Source organism: Diorhabda carinulata, chromosome 2 (genome assembly GCF_026250575.1).
Source record: "Diorhabda carinulata isolate Delta chromosome 2, icDioCari1.1, whole genome shotgun sequence".
Classification (NCBI taxonomy): Eukaryota; Metazoa; Arthropoda; class Insecta; order Coleoptera; family Chrysomelidae; genus Diorhabda; species Diorhabda carinulata.
In genome coordinates, this window is record NC_079461.1 from 22,495,940 (window position 1) to 22,515,907 (window position 19,968).

Sequence of the window (19,968 nt, forward strand, 5' to 3'; positions counted from 1 at the left end):
AATAGATTTTTTCTTAATTCGGGTAAAAGTGGCGATTTTACTTAAACGAAACTATTAGTCTTGGGGATAAGTATGATTAGAACAGTAAAGTTTTAATTAACGGTACCTACTTTTTATATCTTTTTATATTTTAAGACGCGTATTTCTCTAGGCCAGGAGAATCATTTTTATGAGTAGGTACTATCAATAAATTGTATATTATCTTAATATCTTCGTATTTTCTCAATACCAATGTTTTGCTTTGGTCTAAGTTGGGTGGTATCGTGCCACTTTCATAGATATATCATCTAGAACTATTGCTTTCCCTCAAGCTCATGTTTATAATAAGTAAATGTGCTTGAAAATTGTCGTAGTTTCCCTATTTTTCTATAACCATTTAATTATCTTTGTCCTTCATATTGAATTGTTTTTACCGTCTGTGCATGATATTTTCAATTTTCCTGTTGCTATGGGTCACGTCCAATTATGATTGGATCTTTGCTATATACACCTACGAAAATATTTACAAAACTAGATCGTAGATTTGTGTGCCGCCGGTAAATGAATATTTTAGCTAGATGATCAGAAGTTTCTTATAGGTTATTTGATAACAACAATAATATTGTCATATTTATTGTATTTAATACTTTTGCTGATTCATACACAGATGAGGTACATTTGTTATGGTTAAAGCCGGCATAGGTATTGATTATTTCGCGTTCAACCAACAAAATAAGGAAAATTTAATTGCAACCGTAATTATAATCTTACCCAATGCATCCCGGGTGTGTGAGAAGCCCTCTCTTCAAACACTCCCATCTGCAAAGGCGGCAAATCACTGGCTCTAGATTTACTTGACAGCGTTGCTATGAAATCCTCCAAGAACTGTCACAAAACTGAAAATTGTTAAAAAGAAAAACCGTCACTGATACAAAAATAAAACCACAATTAAAGTCACTCCCGAATCTAGCGCGCTATTGCATAACAACCGAAACTTTCCTTATGTTCCATAAACAAAAAACAATCGTAATGGGCAATTGGTGATAAAAGAATCTCGCGCATGTCCGTTAAGTAACTTCATTTGTAGAAATTGTATCCATGAACCATCCGCGCAACTGAACGGATTGCGAGCGGCTGTTAGATATACGCATGTGAATAACGCGCTAACTGCCTTGGCTCCACCTCCGGACAGTGGGGGGGACGTGGGGAGCGAAGGGGAGGCGCTTCTCAATCCTATATGTACCTATCTATATAGATTAGTATTTTGTTTATAGATAGACCAAAGATTAATGTTTAAATGATGTGGTTAATTTACAATTAGAGGCGGAACTATCTTGGTGGGTTAACCATTATATAGAGAGAGGTACCTTATGTTTGATTTTGTTTAAATAAATAACTTGAGGGAGGAGGAGATATGTTGATATTGGCATATCTATTAACCGATCTATATACGTCATTTTTGTATTCAATTCAATATATAAAAATTTTCATATATAATATATTACATCTTTCAGTAGTAAATATTTAATTACTTATTAATAATATGAATATACGAGCCCCGTCCCATTTCAATTGGCCCAATTATTGCTTTTTCGGCTATTAAAAACCGGTAAATTGTTTCGTTTTGAGCACTTTATATTTTCTATAAACATTTTAGATACTTTTACAGGAGTTACAAGTCTTAACATATTATGTTATAAATTACAAACCAAAAACAAGAAAAAAAAATCAAATGTATTCAGAAAAGCTTAAATATTAAACATACTTTTAAAAGTTACCATTGCGTAACATCCCTTTCATTTTTTATAACAGCCGTAATTCTTTGAGGCATGGTGTTTATTAAATTCTGGCAGTATTCGGGAGTAAAATCATCCCAAATTTATTGTAGTCTTTCTGTTAATTCCATGACAGTTCTGCTTTTTCATTTCATGCCAAAGTGTTTCTATTGGTGATAAATTTAGACTACTTGAAACCCATTCTAAAAGTGAGAACCATTTTAAGGCCTTTTTTAACTTATGGCATGCTGCTCCATTTTGCTGAAAAATAAAGGCTTCCCCATTGGTTGAAGTTACTTCTCTTGTTGGCAACAATGATTTTTCTAAAATATCCAGGTACTTTTCAGTATTGACAATTCCGTTTATGAAATGGAGTTTTCCCACTCCTCTTGCAGATATCGAGCCCCACAACATCACAGATGCCGGAAATTTTACTTTCCGCTTCAAATAATCTGGACGAAAAGTTTCTTTTTTTGTCGAATAACTATACTTCGATCGTCACAGACGCAAACTTCAAAACGAGACTCATCACTCCAATGTATACAGCTCCACAGTTCAAAATTCCAATTTTCATGCTCTTTGGCCTATTTAAGTCTATTTTTCTTTTGGATTTGAGTCAATAATGACTTTTCCTTGGCCTTTGTAAAGAAAATTTAAATTTAGAAAAACATGCATCAAACTATGGTGTTATAAAGCCCACCTTGTATGTCCGAAATCCTAATTTTTGAGCCTCTCTGTGACTGTATTACTCCAAAGTATACTTAGTTGACCATAGTTAGCACTTCTGTTTTGTTGAATTATTCTTTTTAAAGCTCGTTTATCTTTGTGTGACAATTTCGATTTTCTTACGTACCGGCGTTTAGGGACAATCGAACCATTTGCTTTGCTTTATACAAGCGAACTATATTTCGAACACTGAATTTTGACATGTTTACAACTTTCGCGATTTCTGAGTTCTTTTTCCCAAGTTTATTATGATTAATCAAATTTTTTCATCAATAACTTTTCCTCTACCCATTTTGAAAATTATACTCACCTCATTACTTCACTTAAAAAAAACATTTCGTAAAAATATCACTTACACTTTATTATTTGCGTATTTTAGACCTAATGAAACTTTGAACACAATTTTGGAAACAATGAACCCCAGTATATGCATAAAAAATTATCAACAACAAGACCTATCTATTTCTATCATATTAAATGCGAAGCATATTTTTTAAGTAAGTACCTTTTTGAAATTAAAAAAAGAAGTGCAAAGATATCGCAATAATTTTATTTTTATATGAAATCCTGTATCTTAATCTACTTTTCTACATAATTTCCGTGAATATTAAGGCACTTGTCATAACGTGGCACCAATTTTTGAATACCCTCCTCATAAAATTCTGCCGCCTGACTTGTTCACCACTGTATCACAACTGTTTTGACTTCGTTATCGTCTTGAAGACGCTGACCACCCAGATGTTTCTTCAAGTGCAGGAACAAATGGTAGTCGCTGTAGGCGCCAGATCAGGGCTGTAGGGAGGATGATCTAGAGTTTCCCTTTGAACAGATTTGATGAGATCTTTGGTCCGATTAGCCACATGTGGACGGGCATTGTCATGTAGCAAAACGATAACCTTATTCAACTTGCCACGTTTTTTGTTCTGGATTGCACGACGCAGATTGTTCAGTGTCTCACAATAAGACGCTGCATTACGAGGCCGAAACTCCACTAGCAATACTCGTTTTCTGTCCCAAAAAACTGTGCACATGATTTTGTTTGCTTAAACTTCACTATTTTGGGTGATGATGAATGTCGCCATTCCATGGATTGTTGTTTCGATTATGGTGTGATGTAGGCCACCCATGTTTCGCCACCATTAACAATTTGGACTAAAAAATCTTCGCCTTCATTGTGGTACCGTTCAAGGAAAGTCAATGCAATGCCTAAACGTTGGGTTTTGTGCAAATCCGTCAATATTTTTGGAACCGAACGTGAACACAACTTCCGGTATTTCAGTTCTCGGTCACAATGCGATTCAAAACACTACGATAATATTGAGGAAAATAGTCGCACAATGATGAATGTAAACCTTTTTTGGTTTTGTCGTAAACTTCACAGATCTCACGATGAATATCGATTTCGTACTTCACAATTGGCGGGACTCACGATTGTCGAAGGCATCTTAAACACTCAGTATACAAGGTACACGATGAAGAATCAGACTGTATGTGCGGCGGCGGAATTGCAAAACGGTACTTACTTAAAAACTATGCCTCGTATCATTTAAAAAATGTAGACGTAAAACTAAAAGTTTGAAACATTTTACTAACAGCTGGGTGATTCCGTTCTAACTGTGATTTTTTGTATTCAAAATTTCAAGATTTTAAAATTTAACTTTTCTAACTTTTTTATGCATATTATTCATCTATTTTACTGTAAAAATAAAACTCTAAGAGGAATTTACTACAACTTCAAAGTATCACGAGCAAGACACAAATGTCGGATTTTGAGTTCCACGGTACTGACTCATTTATCCACGGTACTGACATGGTAACTTAAGATATTAAACAACAAGTGCATCAATTTTCCTCAGTTTGATCATAAACATTAGAATTTATAAGGTAATTAGTTTAAATCATTTGTTACGACAAAAAAAATTAATAATTTATCGGTAAATTCTAGGAATGGACATGACACGGTACTGACATTCAAGTGATGTATGGTAACTTAAGATATTAAACAACAAGTGCATCAATTTTCCTCAGTTTGATCATAAACATTAGAATTTATAAGGTAATTAGTTTAAATCATTTGTTACGACAAAAAAAATTAATAATTTATCGGTAAATTCTAGGAATGGACATGACACGGTACTGACATTCAAGTGATGTAGTATAAGTTTTCTTTAAGTGGCAAGTTATATTGTATAAAAATAATGTTTAAATATCTTAAGAATTATTCAATTAACACAAAATTTTTATTAATTGATTATTAATTAATGACTAGTACAAAAAAACAATACAGGACATTGAATATCACAGTTAGAACGGAATCACCCAGCTACTTTTTGGCATTTTAAAATAAAGTTTTAATAATTTCGAATTTTTTTAAATGGGCCAACTGAAATGGGACGGGGCTCGTACATATATAAGTGAGTAATGATATATATGTATATATATATTCATATTATTACTTAAATACTCACTATTGAAAGATATCTATTGATATAATGACACAAGCTATCACAGTTAATACAATTTAACAGAAAAAAATTAATGAACATCTTTGAGCATTTTTGGAATCTAATAAAACATAGAATGAGACCTGCTAAATTCCAAACTACGTTTCTTATTTTTTATACATACGATAAATGTCAAATATCTAAATCAGAATTACATTGAAATCCACCATGAACGTTTTTCCACTTCTCACTATATATCAATATAGTTTTCTTCCTGCGTACATTTTTATATTTCATATTTTTCCATTATCTAATGAAGTTAATAACTTATGGCCTCTTGTGGATTCTATAACAGGAAATTCAAAATCATTTAAAGCGAAATGAAACAGTAGATTTAGAAAAACAAAACCTCATATATTCCAAAATGATAACAACTCAAAACTTAGTAACTAAAAATTGTTTTTCAATATTCATCGTAATATCTATATTCAAGTAATCATCTCTTTTAATTCGTACGAACAGAACTCGAAAACAGATTACCGTCTGCAAACTTTTAAGAGACGGAAAATTGGCCGTCAACCAAAAGTGACAAAAGAGCCTGACTGACCACTGACCACCCCATGTGGACTGTGATGATTATTAGGAAATATCCACAAGCTGCTCACAATGGACAATACTTTACTGACAACAAGAGGAATTACCTACAGAAATTTAACACTCGATAAATATGGTTATTCTATAGGCTTAATAACAAATAAGCTTTTGTGGCATTTTCAAAAGGACACACATCTTATCAGATGTAGGTATAGATTTAATAATGTTTTATATATAGATTTTGTTTGGGTATTAATATATCGTGAACTAAATGAATTAAGCATACGAATAATTAAATGGAATGTATGCTATCCAATTTTAATCTCCAACAATTGCAATCTCCAATAAATTTGATCCAAATCTAATATTCTCATCAACAATGCATTAAACTAAAAGCAGAACGACCTAAAAAGTCGAACGATATATAATAAGTAGTAATAAAATCTTTCGAACAAGTAGATCAGAAATTAACAAACCAACTGATTTCCCTTAACCGTAACGTAATCAGTCACCTGCCGAACAATTTCTCAACGAAAACAACAAATTTATTCGTAATCATAAATGGTTATCAACGTAATCGATCATTTTAGATTCGGTTACGCTTTCACTATTACCAACGTCAATAAAATTAAACAACAAGGTGTCAATAATAAGGGTTAAAATATAATATAGGTACGAGTGCACAGCTACGGAATTTCTAATTTATATCTAATCGCTGGTCGCCAAACATCAGGGATGACCCACTAATTGCAGACAAGACATTCGGTCTTCTATTATAAGCACTCTACTATTAAGAAATAAATTATTGCATATAATTTTTTTGCTTTTACATGATGCAAGACAACGTGCGATTTATTGCATATAATTTCTTGCAACATAAAAATATTGCATAGACGAATACTGCTTGTCGCTTGACATTACACTTGCTAAGACATCGAGGTTACCACTAAACATAATTCTATAAGTAAATTGAAGAAATTCCTAACCTAGTTTTATTTAATATTTTGTGCGCGGCTTAAAAATGAAAATAACAAAAGCTTAGTAAAGGAAACAAGAAAAAGTTGTTACTGGCAATAATTTATCTGCTGCTGGATTGCTTTTGGAGTTTCATATGCAGAAAAGAGCGCCCAGGCGATGGTGGGTCAGGCCCTCGCTTAAAAGAACAACAGAAACATGAGATTAGTTATAGAATTAGACGAGAAAATGTATAAAAATTATTTGAGAAGAAATCTTTGGCTTATTTAATTTAATATAGCAAGTACAATTTTTTGTATTATTCAATAATCAATTATTTAAATAGGTATGTCTAAGGGGGATATTTATTTCTATATTTGAAAACTTTCATTATTTTATCGGTCTAGCAACTGAAGGTAACCGTAACCACATACTACCGGTATTTTCGCTACCGTCCGTTTGAGCTACCCATTCATTTTCGCTTCGTAACTGTCAATCAAGGGCGTTTGTATATTGACGTTTGGTTTACGCCCTTTGACGCTTGTCCCGCAAGACAATAGATCATAGTCAACGGAGGTTTTTATCGATGCTGCGGTTGATTGTTTATTTAATATAGAATATTCGAATTTTATTAACCAAAAATGTTGGTAATCAAATGTCTTTTATCAATCTTATATATTAAAAAAAATGATGATTTCCATTCCGAGTCCGTTCAGGCGCTCTACCCAACCGATTTGCTTAATTTTTTATTTTTTTTTTCAATGAAAGGTATAGATGCACAGATCAGCCATCAACCATCGGATTTCATCTAATTTTCACCATTCTCAAGTTATACTCGAATGCGATTTCCCCCTGTACATTACTTATAGGATATCCTCAATATCTCAGGTTCTATTCAAGATAGAGACTTCGTTTTGGTTTAAGGACACTCGCAGAAACACCTTCTTTCTTTTGAGTTTTCGAACACTTAAATCGGTTGAGTTGGAGAGGAGCTAGGCGCGGACATTCAATGTGGAGTTATGGATTTTTGTAGGTTTTTGGAAATTTTTCTACATTCAAAGATCTATATCTCAGGTTCTAATATAGCTACAGAGTTCGTTTTGGTTTAAGAACACTCGCTGAAACACCTTCTTTCTTTTGAGTTTTCGAACACTTAAATCGGTTGGGATGGAGAGGAGCTAGGCGCAGACATTCAATGTGAAGTTATGGATTTTTGTAGGTTTTTGGAAATTTTTCTACATTCAAAGATCTATATCTCAGGTTCTAATATAGCTACAGAGTTCGTTTTGGTTTAAGAACACTCGCAGAAACACCTTCTTTCTTTTGAGTTTTTGAACACTTAAATCGGTTGAGATGGAGAGGAGCTAGGCGCAGACATTCAATGTGGAGTTATGGATTTTTGTAGGTTTTTGGAAATTTTTCTACATTCAAAGATCTATATCTCAGGTTCTAATATAGCTACAGAGTTCGTTTTGGTTTAAGAACACTCGCAGAAACACCTTCTTTCTTTTGAGTTTTCGAACACTTAAATCGGTTGAGTTGGAGAGGAGCTAGGCGCGGACATTCAATGTGGAGTTATGGATTTTTGTAGGTTTTTGGCAATTTTTCTACATTCAAAGATCTATATCTCAGGTTCTAATATAGCTACAGAGTTCGTTCTTTTCTATTATAATGATTTCTGAAACTTATTTAATGGATTCGATGCGAGCGAAGCCGCGGGTAAAAGCTAGTTTATTGAATTAAACTAGGGATTATCGAGTGTATTTTTTATTCAATTATGAAAGTAAGTAGATACCTTTTGATTCTGTTCAAACATACAGCTGTTTAAACTACTATTATTAGTAGGTAATATTTTTTAATCTACTGAAGAAGTACCGAGGACTTGTGTTGGTTCACGTAAAGACCATTTCACAATGGTAGATTTTTATCGACTGTTTGCCATTTGTGTAGTTAAACATCTAGGTAGTGTTTAACAAAGAATTTCAAAGTAGTAATGTAAAAAGACCATTTATCTGTAAATATTTGACATGCGTGAACGCGCGGCTTATGCCTCTTTGGTCAAGTTTGTTTAACTCGGGAGGCCGTGAAATCCTATATATCTGATGTTCGCTTGTTATATAGCTACGCTACGCCTGCTTGACGTTTTTGATCTTTTGTTATTTCATATAAACTGAGTGATGGGTCCTGAAAATGACCGTTCAACACCTTTCCTATTTCGGCTAATTAGAGTATAACAACTGACGATATAGGACCGTTAGTATAAAGGTAAATAAAAGGGTCACGAACACTTTGTATTTACAGTGACGTAGAAAATAGAAAAAAAATTGTACAAAATTAGCGAATGCTGATGTGTTAAATAGAGACGTTAATGTAGCTCCTTAGGGACTTCTCCTATCTCTTATCATCAATTACGTTTTTTAAATTCATTTTTATCTATTTTTATTACCTTATATCACATTATCAAGTTAACGCCACTGTCCGAAACCTCTCTCAGAATAATTTCTTACGTTTGACGTCTGCTGGTTAAAGAATTCCTATAATAACAGCAAAGTGAAGTTGAAGAGTTTTTAGACATTTGCGAAAACCAACTTATCTGTATCTAATTTAAAGCAATGCAGTCGGCTATGCTGTTTTTGACGTGTACAAAGTGACCGGGATTAAAACAAAGTCCGATGTTGAATAACTCTCCAAGTCGAGACGAGAAGCAGTAGCAGATTGTTCAGATACCGGCTGATAATATTCCAAACACCACCTGATAACCATTATGTTGATATATAACGTCAATATATGAGAATTGATTTGCATTTACTTTGTTTAACTTCGGACCCAATTAGCGATTAAAATCGTTAACTTTTTAGAGTGTTCAAAATGTACGAACATTAACTCGTTCGTTTTATTTATAAGTATATCGAGAATATTATTCTTGCACAAATTCTAGAAAAATATTTGTGAATATGAGAAATTCAAGAAAATAGTTTTCATAAAAAAACTTCATTTCATTTTAAATTCTTATTTATTATTTGAAAAATTTATTGAATTCCTCGGTGATATGGTTGAATATAAATAACTATGAGTTACAGACTGACAAAATCGGTTGATACGTTTCAAGTCCACTTATCGTTGTTACAGATTAGGTCGCGTGTAGGTACTTTAAACGTGCACTTCATTTTTTTCATCTTTTCTACCCACCTGCTTTTAAGTGTACAATGAGAAGAAGTGACATTTTGACGAAGTACGATCTAATTTGAAGAAGGGTTGTTGCTTTATCCAAAAATAATAATCTTCTATAAGAGGTTTCAGACTCTTGTGTATTTTTGTTATGTTAATTTTCATATACGCTCAATTTATTTATTTATGTTCAAAATAAGAAAATTGAAACAATGGTAAGGAGTTTAGTATTTTACGAACGATCCTTGTACTTTTCTAATTGCAGTTGAGGAGTATATAAAAAATTTATCTTGTTAGCTTTGCTAAAACGATGAAAAATGCATTTAAAACACAACTACGTGCTAAACAATAAATTGTAGTAAACTTCACACATACACAACTAGAATTCCAATCCCTTTAAGTAATATACCTTTTCATTCATTGAAATAACATACATACCTACCTTTATATTCGCTTTAAAGAAACAATGTTGGTATTTAACAAATGAGAATTATTCTGAACATAAACAACCATTTAACCTGAAAAAGAAGATCACTGTGACAACCACTAGGTAATAAATTTGTCAAAGAAGAGAAAATAAGAAGGAAACTGGTTGATTTGAATGTTCTGATTTTTCCAATTTATTCTCTAGTTTTTATTTTAGATCAAATTTTGGTCTTACAGACTTTTATATATTTTCTATTAAAATAAAAATGATATCACCAAATTGGAATTGTTTGATTCAACTTCTCCATTTATCGATAATCACTGCGACAACCACTAGGTAATAAATTTGCCAAAGAAGAGAAAAGAAGAAGGAAACTGGTTGATTTGAATGTTCTGATTTTTCCAATTTATTCTCTAGTTTTTATTTTAGATCAAATTTTGGTCTTACAGACTTATAAATATTTTCTATTAAAATAAAAATGATATCACCAAATCTGAATTGTTTGATTCAACTTCTCCATTTATCGATAATCACTGTGACAACCACTAGGTAATAAATTTGTCAAAGAAGAGAAAATAAGAAGGAAACTGGTTGATTTGAATGTTCTGATTTTTCCAATTTATTCTCTAGTTTTTATTTTAGATCAAATTTTGGTCTTACAGACTTTTATATATTTTCTATTAAAATAAAAATGATATCACCAAATCTGAATTGTTTGATTCAACTTCTCCATTTATCGATAATCACTGCGACGACCACTAGGAGATAAATTTGTCAAAGAAGAGAAAAGAAGAAGGAAACTGGTTGATTTGAATGTTCTGATTTTTCCAATTTAATCTCTAGTTTTTATTTTAGATCAAATTTTGGTCTTACAGACTTTTATATATTTTCTATTAAAATAAAAATGATATCACCAAATCTGAATTGTTTGATTCAACTTCTCCATTTATCGATAATCACTGCGACGACCACTAGGAGATAAATTTGTCAAAGAAGAGAAAAGAAGAAGGAAACTGGTTGATTTGAATGTTCTGATTTTTCCAATTTAATCTCTAGTTTTTATTTTAGATCAAATTTTGGTCTTACAGACTTTTATATATTTTCTATTAAAATAAAAATGATATCACCAAATCTGAATTGTTTGATTCAACTTCTCCATTTATCGATAATCACTGCGACGACCACTAGGAGATAAATTTGTCAAAGAAGAGAAAAGAAGAAGGAAACTGGTTGATTTGAATGTTCTGATTTTTCCAATTTAATCTCTAGTTTTTATTTTAGATCAAATTTTGGTCTTACAGACTTTTATATATTTTCTATTAAAATAAAAATGATATCACCAAATCTGAATTGTTTGATTCAACTTCTCCATTTATCGATAATCACTGCGACGACCACTAGGAGATAAATTTGTCAAAGAAGAGAAAAGAAGAAGGAAACTGGTTGATTTGAATGTTCTGATTTTTCCAATTTAATCTCTAGTTTTTATTTTAGATCAAATTTTGGTCTTACAGACTTTTATATATTTTCTATTAAAATAAAAATGATATCACCAAATCTGAATTGTTTGATTCAACTTCTCCATTTATCGATAATCACTGCGACGACCACTAGGAGATAAATTTGTCAAAGAAGAGAAAAGAAGAAGGAAACTGGTTGATTTGAATGTTCTGATTTTTCCAATTTAATCTCTAGTTTTTATTTTAGATCAAATTTTGGTCTTACAGACTTTTATATATTTTCTATTAAAATAAAAATGATATCACCAAATCTGAATTGTTTGATTCAACTTCTCCATTTATCGATAATCACTGCGACGACCACTAGGAGATAAATTTGTCAAAGAAGAGAAAAGAAGAAGGAAACTGGTTGATTTGAATGTTCTGATTTTTCCAATTTAATCTCTAGTTTTTATTTTAGATCAAATTTTGGTCTTACAGACTTTTATATATTTTCTATTAAAATAAAAATGATATCACCAAATCTGAATTGTTTGATTCAACTTCTCCATTTATCGATAATCACTGCGACGACCACTAGGAGATAAATTTGTCAAAGAAGAGAAAAGAAGAAGGAAACTGGTTGATTTGAATGTTCTGATTTTTCCAATTTAATCTCTAGTTTTTATTTTAGATCAAATTTTGGTCTTACAGACTTTTATATATTTTCTATTAAAATAAAAATGATATCACCAAATCTGAATTGTTTGATTCAACTTCTCCATTTATCGATAATCACTGCGACAACCACTAGGAGATAAATTTGTCAAAGAAGAGAAAAGAAGAAGGAAACTGGTTGATTTGAATGTTCTGATTTTTCCAATTTAATCTCTAGTTTTTATTTTAGATCAAATTTTGGTCTTACAGACTTTTATATATTTTCTATTAAAATAAAAATGATATCACCAAATCTGAATTGTTTGATTCAACTTCTCCATTTATCGATAATCACTGTGACAACCACTAGGTAATAAATTTGTCAAAGAAGAGAAAATAAGAAGGAAACTGGTTGATTTGAATGTTCTGATTTTTCCAATTTATTCTCTAGTTTTTATTTTAGATCAAATTTTGGTCTTACAGACTTTTATATATTTTCTATTAAAATAAAAATGATATCACCAAATCTGAATTGTTTGATTCAACTTCTCCATTTATCGATAATCACTGTGACAACCACTAGGTAATAAATTTGTCAAAGAAGAGAAAATAAGAAGGAAACTGGTTGATTTGAATGTTCTGATTTTTCCAATTTATTCTCTAGTTTTTATTTTAGATCAAATTTTGGTCTTACAGACTTTTATATATTTTCTATTAAAATAAAAATGATATTACCAAATTGGAATTGTTTGATTCAACTTCTCCATTTATCGATAATCACTGTGACAACCACTAGGTAATAAATTTGTCAAAGAAGAGAAAATAAGAAGGAAACTGGTTGATTTGAATGTTCTGATTTTTCCAATTTAATCTCTAGTTTTTATTTTAGATCAAATTTTGGTCTTACAGACTTTTATATATTTTTTATTAAAATAAAAATGATATCACCAAATTGGAATTGTTTGATTCAATTTTTCCATTTATCGATAACGAAATAAATTACAGGAATTATACTAAAAAAGACATTGAAGTATTGAAGATAACTTCTTTTAATGTAGAACAAATTTTAATCTATGTTTTTTTTAATCAATTCATTTAATTGATTGGTAGTCATATGATATTCCCTTCGATGACCTGTATATCAAAATGCGATTGAATTTATCAAATATTAAAGTACAAATTAAGTAAAAAAAATTACTTATCTTCATCTTTAAAGTGGAAATGTTTAATTTCCACTTTTTAACACTAGTTTTATGAAAGAACAAGTACGCGGAAATGTAGAAGTAGATTTACTATATTATAAATATTCTCTTGTTTGATACGTCTCTATTTCTTCCACATTCTGCGTTATCTTACATGGTAGAAAGAATAATTTATAGTTACACCAATCTCCAATATACCTACACACACATACATCCAATTTCCAAGTCGTTTTTAATAGCTACTTTAAAACAAACTCATATATCACTTAGCAACGAGAGGTTATAAATCAGCGGTTGCCGTTAGTATTAACCGACATGTATCTAAGTTATTTTCATTCTTTTCTAAAATAATTTAACATGCAAAAAATGACGCTACGTACGTCTATCGCAGAATCAACACTTTATTTTTTGAACCATAATAACCATTAATTTAAACGGTTAATATTTTAGCAATAAAGTATTGATTTAAATAATATAATAACCAAACGTTTTTCATCCTTTCGAAGTTTCGGCGCGTAAGAGTTAAAGACAAATTAAGATACAACGACGTTATCTTGTTTAAAGAATCACTTGTGCTGTATTGATTTCAGGTATAAAGTTTCTTTTTAAAAATTATGTTGGCGCCTATTTTGTCACCTGCCAGCCTGAGACATATCCACTTGATATATTCGTTGGTACCACGGGTGGAGAATCGATATCTAGGTAATAAATATAATCTCAAATGTATATATTCTGAACCAAAAAAATGAATTAATAAGAAGGCGTTACGTAGTAAATTGATAGTTTTAGATAGGGAATATGTACCCTTAATGGATTGGTTAAATTACAATTCTTTTAGTAAGCTGCGCCGCTGATTTTCTTTTTAAACTGACACATTCATAGACATCCTGCTGATCTGGCCTTTTATAATCTTGACTTGTATCTATTACAAAAATTACGTTGCATAATTGTCATATGATCGGTCAATTGTTATATATTTGATGGAGATAAGGAAGGACGTGGCGCCTTTTAAAAACTCATTCCTCATTTTGGTTAGTAAAAGTCAAACTTTTGAATATTTTTGAAAGACCCATGTAATTGGCGAAAATATTCCATAGAAATTAATCGAGATAATGGAGAACATTTTATACATAATTCGCATTGTTCGTTTTAATTTTTTAGTTGAACGTGTGAGAACTCATTTATTAAACTGGCGATCACGATAACTCGTATTTTATTTAAAATTTTCCGAAACCCGGTCGAAATAAGTACACGGAGTCGGTGACGATAACATCACAAAGTGTTTAAAATAAATAAACCGAGAACACTATCGTCTTCATTGCATCTTTAAAGGAGAAACAATAGCAAAATGGTTGCATAGATAATTTGTTGGTGAGTGAGCAACCGCTTTATGGCGTAAAAAAACTTCATCCCGACAGGTTCGGTTTAACAGTTCAAGTAATTTGATATCGATCTACCAATTAGCTGTTTACTGGTTGAGGCCTGGAATAAATAACGGTATTTAAAGAGGAATGTTAAAGTACAGGATTTTACGCAAAAATTTCACTGTACATTTGACTATAATGTCACATTTGCTTGATAACCATTGAAATTGAGAAATCGATATAAATAAGTATATACTGACCAATTGTAGATAAAACGAGAAAAAAAGATGAAAGTAAAATAGTTTATATGGATTGTTAGAAAACGATATTCAATTTGACATAAATATTATTCAGTTGACAGTGACACTAACATTTGTATTGATGTTAATATTAAGGTTCGAAAAAATAACATGTCCGAAAACTCAAACAAAGCTAGAATTTTACCTCAATACATAGCGTCAATATGTATTTGTTTGGGAGCGTTGGGTATGGGTACCGTCTTGGGATGGTCTTCCAATATAACACACGAACTACTAACAGGAGAGCTTAACGGGATAAAAATGGGAACACACGAATTAGGATGGGTAGGTAGTTGTTGTACCATTGGAGCTATGATAATGTGTTTTCCAGCTGGATTTATAGCAGATCACATAGGAAGGAAACCGACGTGTTTACTAACAGCTTTTCCGTTTGTTGTTGGATGGCTGTTAATACTTTTTGCGCAGAACGTTTACATGTTGTATGCTGGAAGAATTATAACTGGAGCTTCCGGAGGCTCGTTTGTAGTACTTGCCCCAATATATACAACGGAAATAGCACAGATCCACCATAGAGGAGCTTTGGGATCTTTCATGCAATATCTACTTGTTATTGGAATATTTTACAGCAATCTTTTCGGCTGGATACTTAGTATGTATGCCTTCAACGTTGTAAATACGATTATACCAATAATATTTGCTGTCCTTTTTTTCTTCCAACCCGAAACGCCGTTTTATTATATCCAAAAAGGTAATAATGAAAAGGCCGCACAAAGTTTCGCGCGTTTACGCGGTAAAAACTATGACTACAAAGAAGAACTAGATGCAATGACCAAAGAAATAGAAAATAGAAGACAATATCAAGATTTTAAAGTTGCTATCAAGGCCAAATCGGCGAAGAAATCTACCATAATTTGTTTCAGTTTAATGTTTTTCCAGCAAATGTCCGGAGTGAATGCCGTACTTTTTTATGCAAAGCACATCTTAATGCAATCCGAAACACATATTGATGTACGTTACGGTGTTGTTGGTATTGGAATTATCAGCTTAATATCCATAACGATTGGCGTCTGGACCACTGATTATTTTGGTAGAACAATTCTTCTTATGGCTTCCTCAGCGGGATGTTCTCTATCAACGTTCCTTCTTGGTTTTTATTTCACCATTAAAGACCGTATCAGTGAAGACGCCGTTAAACCTTACGGATTATGGCCCATCATATGCGTCCTCTGTTTTGTGTTCTCTTTTCAATTGGGTTTAGGAAGTCTACCATGGTTGGCTTGTTCCGAAATATTTTCTCCCGAATTGAAAGCAAAGTTAGGTGCTCCCGCCGGCTCCTTTAATTACCTCACAGCTTTTATTGTAACCAAATGTTTTTATCCCGTTTCTGAGAATTTGGGAGTGGATATAGCTTTTTATATATTTGCGTTCGTGTCATTGATCGCTTGCCTTTTCACTCTACTTATTATACCAGAAACTAAACATAAAACTTTCGAGGAAACAATACCGGAACTGGAAAAATTTTGGAAATATTTCTAGAATAATGTAATTATATACGAGTATATATTTTAATACATTATTATTGTATTCAGTATTTTATTTTGTTCCAATAACCAAATTGGTTAACTACGAGTACCTAAAAATAAAAAAAAAACTATAAATAATATAAATGTTGATTGATATTTTTCAATTCTATTGTCAATATTATGTATCTCGTATACATACGACTTTGATGTTTCACGTGTAATGTATGTTTTAATGTTCGCCTTTGGTTAGTTTTGTGTGTTAATAATCTAGTGGCGGATACCAAGGTAAGAATGGACTTGTAAATCATTTACATTCGACTGAGAACAAGCCGACGATTTATGGGTATTTCTTACACGAACATTACTAGATCTCAGTCAATACCCTATGCATCTCGAAAAAATTATAAAATGAAGCTAGTTTTTTAGAAAAAAAAATATCGTAACTTGTACTTGGATTGTAGAGTTTCATTATTTATCATCGAATAATAGAAAAGTGTTTTTTAGCAGTATCTAGACAATTCCAACGGCAGTTGTTTGTTTTCTCTTTTTAAAAATATTCGCCCCGTGAGAAAGACTTTCGTGCCGTTTTCATGGGGGTTGAATCAATAGCAGCAAACTTTTGCAAACAAGCGTTCTCAGCACGAAAATCTGATAAAATACCGCCTCAAACCCTTTTCGGTGATACCAGCAAAATTTAAGCACCCTCATCAACATCTCTTTATTTAAAGAACGTAGCAATGAATGCAAGTTCATATTTATTGAATAATAATAGCTTTGGTTACTATGAAGTTTCATATGACGTGAATTTATTATTAATTAGGAAGTAAATCAATAACTGGACGCAAACTGAAAATCATTTGCCTTTTTTCTTCTGATAAATCCTGTGTACATATTATTAATATGAGATTTTATATATGAATACCTAACTAATTTCTTTCTCTCCCCTTATGCAGTATGTAACTGTTTTGATTGGTGAGTCGGCAAGAGTATAAATAAAGAATGTAATCGCCGAAGATGTTTGCATATCTTTATGAGACGAGGTAATGGTGTGTGTTCGAACTTTTACGACATATTTATTTTTTAGTAACTGCTAAAGTGGGCAGATATAAAGACGTGAATTCGTCAATTGTATCTATATTACTAGTGTCACGTCTACTTCTTATTTAGACAGGTCTGGTTTTTGTAATTGTGAACTTTTTTATGTGAACAAGAAACAATCATCTTCAATACTTGCTTATCTATGTAACCCAAGAACACAGCGAGTGGCTAGCTAGAATAATTATTGCCTTATAGAAAACTCAATTTTTAGGCTTAATTTCAAAGATTTGTTAAATTCACTATAAGAAATATTGTGGAATTTTGTCTACGACGTTTCATCTTGGCTTCCTAAGGATTACTCCGGTTTCTTAAGTATCTAGACAAACTAATGTTTGCCGGTTTCGAGTGTAGATGGGCATTCATGATTGATATGAAAGAAATCTATTATAGTTTAGGTTACCATGTTATTAATTATTTCAGTATCATAAAAATTACCTGAAAAATATGATGCGGCTCCGTTTATGTTTAGGAAGATATTGTTGAAAAAAAACTACTGAGATTTTGAACAGATTTGTTTCTTTAATCCGGACACTATCTCATTTTGATCACATTTATCATGCGATTATGTTCGTGTATCCAAATCTAATCCTACTTCGAACGGAAGTTACCTACGTATCTTATATTTATTTAACTCTTCAACAAAGAGAATGTTGCTGTCTAGAATTGGATTATCTTGCGAAAATCATCCAGCTCCGAGTTTTGCTTCTTTTGTTTATTTTGTTGAATTAATAACTAGAACGATTTTGATGAGGAACCGATGCAGAAAACTTTTATTTGCAAATGATTTTGTTATACAGAGATTGGACAGATTACTCTTAAAGTATATAATTATACATTGAGAATACTTTATTGCTTTAGTTTCAAGAAATACAATTTGTATACCAAAAGTTAGATCATAATGTTTCAAACGAATTCAATGGCACCTCTTTGACAAACAAATGAAATTAACCGAAATTCGGTTATTTTGAAAAAGCCATAAAATGATAATAAATATTATTATTCCTCGCGATATGACGAGCTTTTAACCCTTAGGTATAGTGATAGCGGATCCGCTGGACTGTAGTAGCGCGTAAAAATAACAAACCGGATGTGACTAGTCCAAAGGGTCGAACTACTAACCGAATACACTCGACTGTCCATCATATATTATCTGGTAATAATCGAGGTCTAACCTTAATTAACCATAATCTCAACATAGTAATTGTGATGGGAGAATTTCTTATTTAATCGCCTTTTTTAATATTAAAAAATTATTCCTTATAAAGATTTTGTTACTTTATATACTTATATATATATATATACACATTTCAAAAAAAGAATTAATGTATTCATATTCTTAATCACTGTACGAATAATTTAAAATACACAATGTAGAAATTTTTTCAAGAATTATAGGCACATAATAATAAAAAAGTGCCTTGGATTATGCATACAATATATAAAGTATGTTCATATCAAGCTTATTAATTACAAATGTGTTTTAACGTTAAAACCGTCCGAGCAGAAATTTGCCTAGAAAAAAAGGCAACATGGCTATAAAATGTAAACGGTTTTAAAATGAATTCATAATTTTTCGCAAATGGGATTAATCTAGTAGTTGATTAATGTTATCGCTTATTTAAAACTATTCACAAATACACCGTATATTTAAATCAACTTGGGATTATTTCGCCTCAAATCTCGTAATGCAATAATAAAAAGAGGGTACACAGACCAGAGTGGTGTAGTAATTTGACGACAAAAATTGAGATGAAAGAAGCGTTAAGCATTTGTACGTTTTGCACTGGGTTTATATACGTGAGTATTTTTTATATAAGGTGGGAATAGTGTTTGAAATGCACGCATCTATAAATGCGCGCCAGAGCATGCTGTCGTTTGCTGCCTGAAATTTTCATCTGAAAGAAATACGAGAATACAATGAAGAGCTGTACTTTGCAAATGAACCAACTGTGCGTATAAAAATACGAAAATAACAGACTTGGACTCGGACAAAACTGAACTCAAAGTTACAGAATTAATTTTATTCGATATCCTTTCGGATAATTTACGCTCTACAAAAATACGAGATTTGAATTGTTTATAATCAAATTCGTGTTATTTTTGGTCTCTTGTCGGTCAGTAACACATGAAATAAAATTAAATGCTCAACCACATCAGTTACAGTGAACGTTATCGTCTGTTGAGTTACTCAAATCAAACATATACATAAAGTTCTAAAGCTCAATTCTTTGTTGGAACGAAATAACCAAATGTTGAATTAAAGAAACATTTTTATTACATAATCTTGTAATAGGTATATTCAAGCTTGAAATTATCCAAGTCCATTACTGTTAAGTTGATGACGGTCGTCAGCAAAAG

General features: G+C 31.6%; 2 protein-coding genes across 4 annotated transcripts in view; one reads left to right on the forward strand and one right to left on the reverse strand.

Annotated features, from left to right (window-relative positions):
- Window positions 1-1,115, reverse strand: part of LOC130904183 (LIM/homeobox protein Lhx9) — a 70,362-nt gene extending 69,247 nt beyond the window's left edge. For 2 of the 3 annotated variants that reach the window (XM_057816804.1, XM_057816803.1), the window contains exon 1: window positions 751-1,115. In XM_057816804.1, the coding sequence (XP_057672787.1) occupies window positions 751-798 (48 nt within the window). In that variant the 5' untranslated portion in view covers window positions 799-1,115. The remainder of the gene's footprint in view (window positions 1-750) is intronic. The other variant, XM_057816805.1, reaches the window with a different exon arrangement.
- A 13,965-nt stretch (window positions 1,116-15,080) lies between these two features.
- LOC130903728 (facilitated trehalose transporter Tret1-like) lies at window positions 15,081-16,578 on the forward strand. Its single transcript, XM_057815971.1, has one exon. The coding sequence runs from the start codon at window positions 15,140-15,142 to the stop codon at window positions 16,523-16,525; it is 1,386 nt and encodes a 461-aa protein (XP_057671954.1). The 5' UTR covers window positions 15,081-15,139; the 3' UTR covers window positions 16,526-16,578.
- Window positions 16,579-19,968: the final 3,390 nt, after the last annotated feature.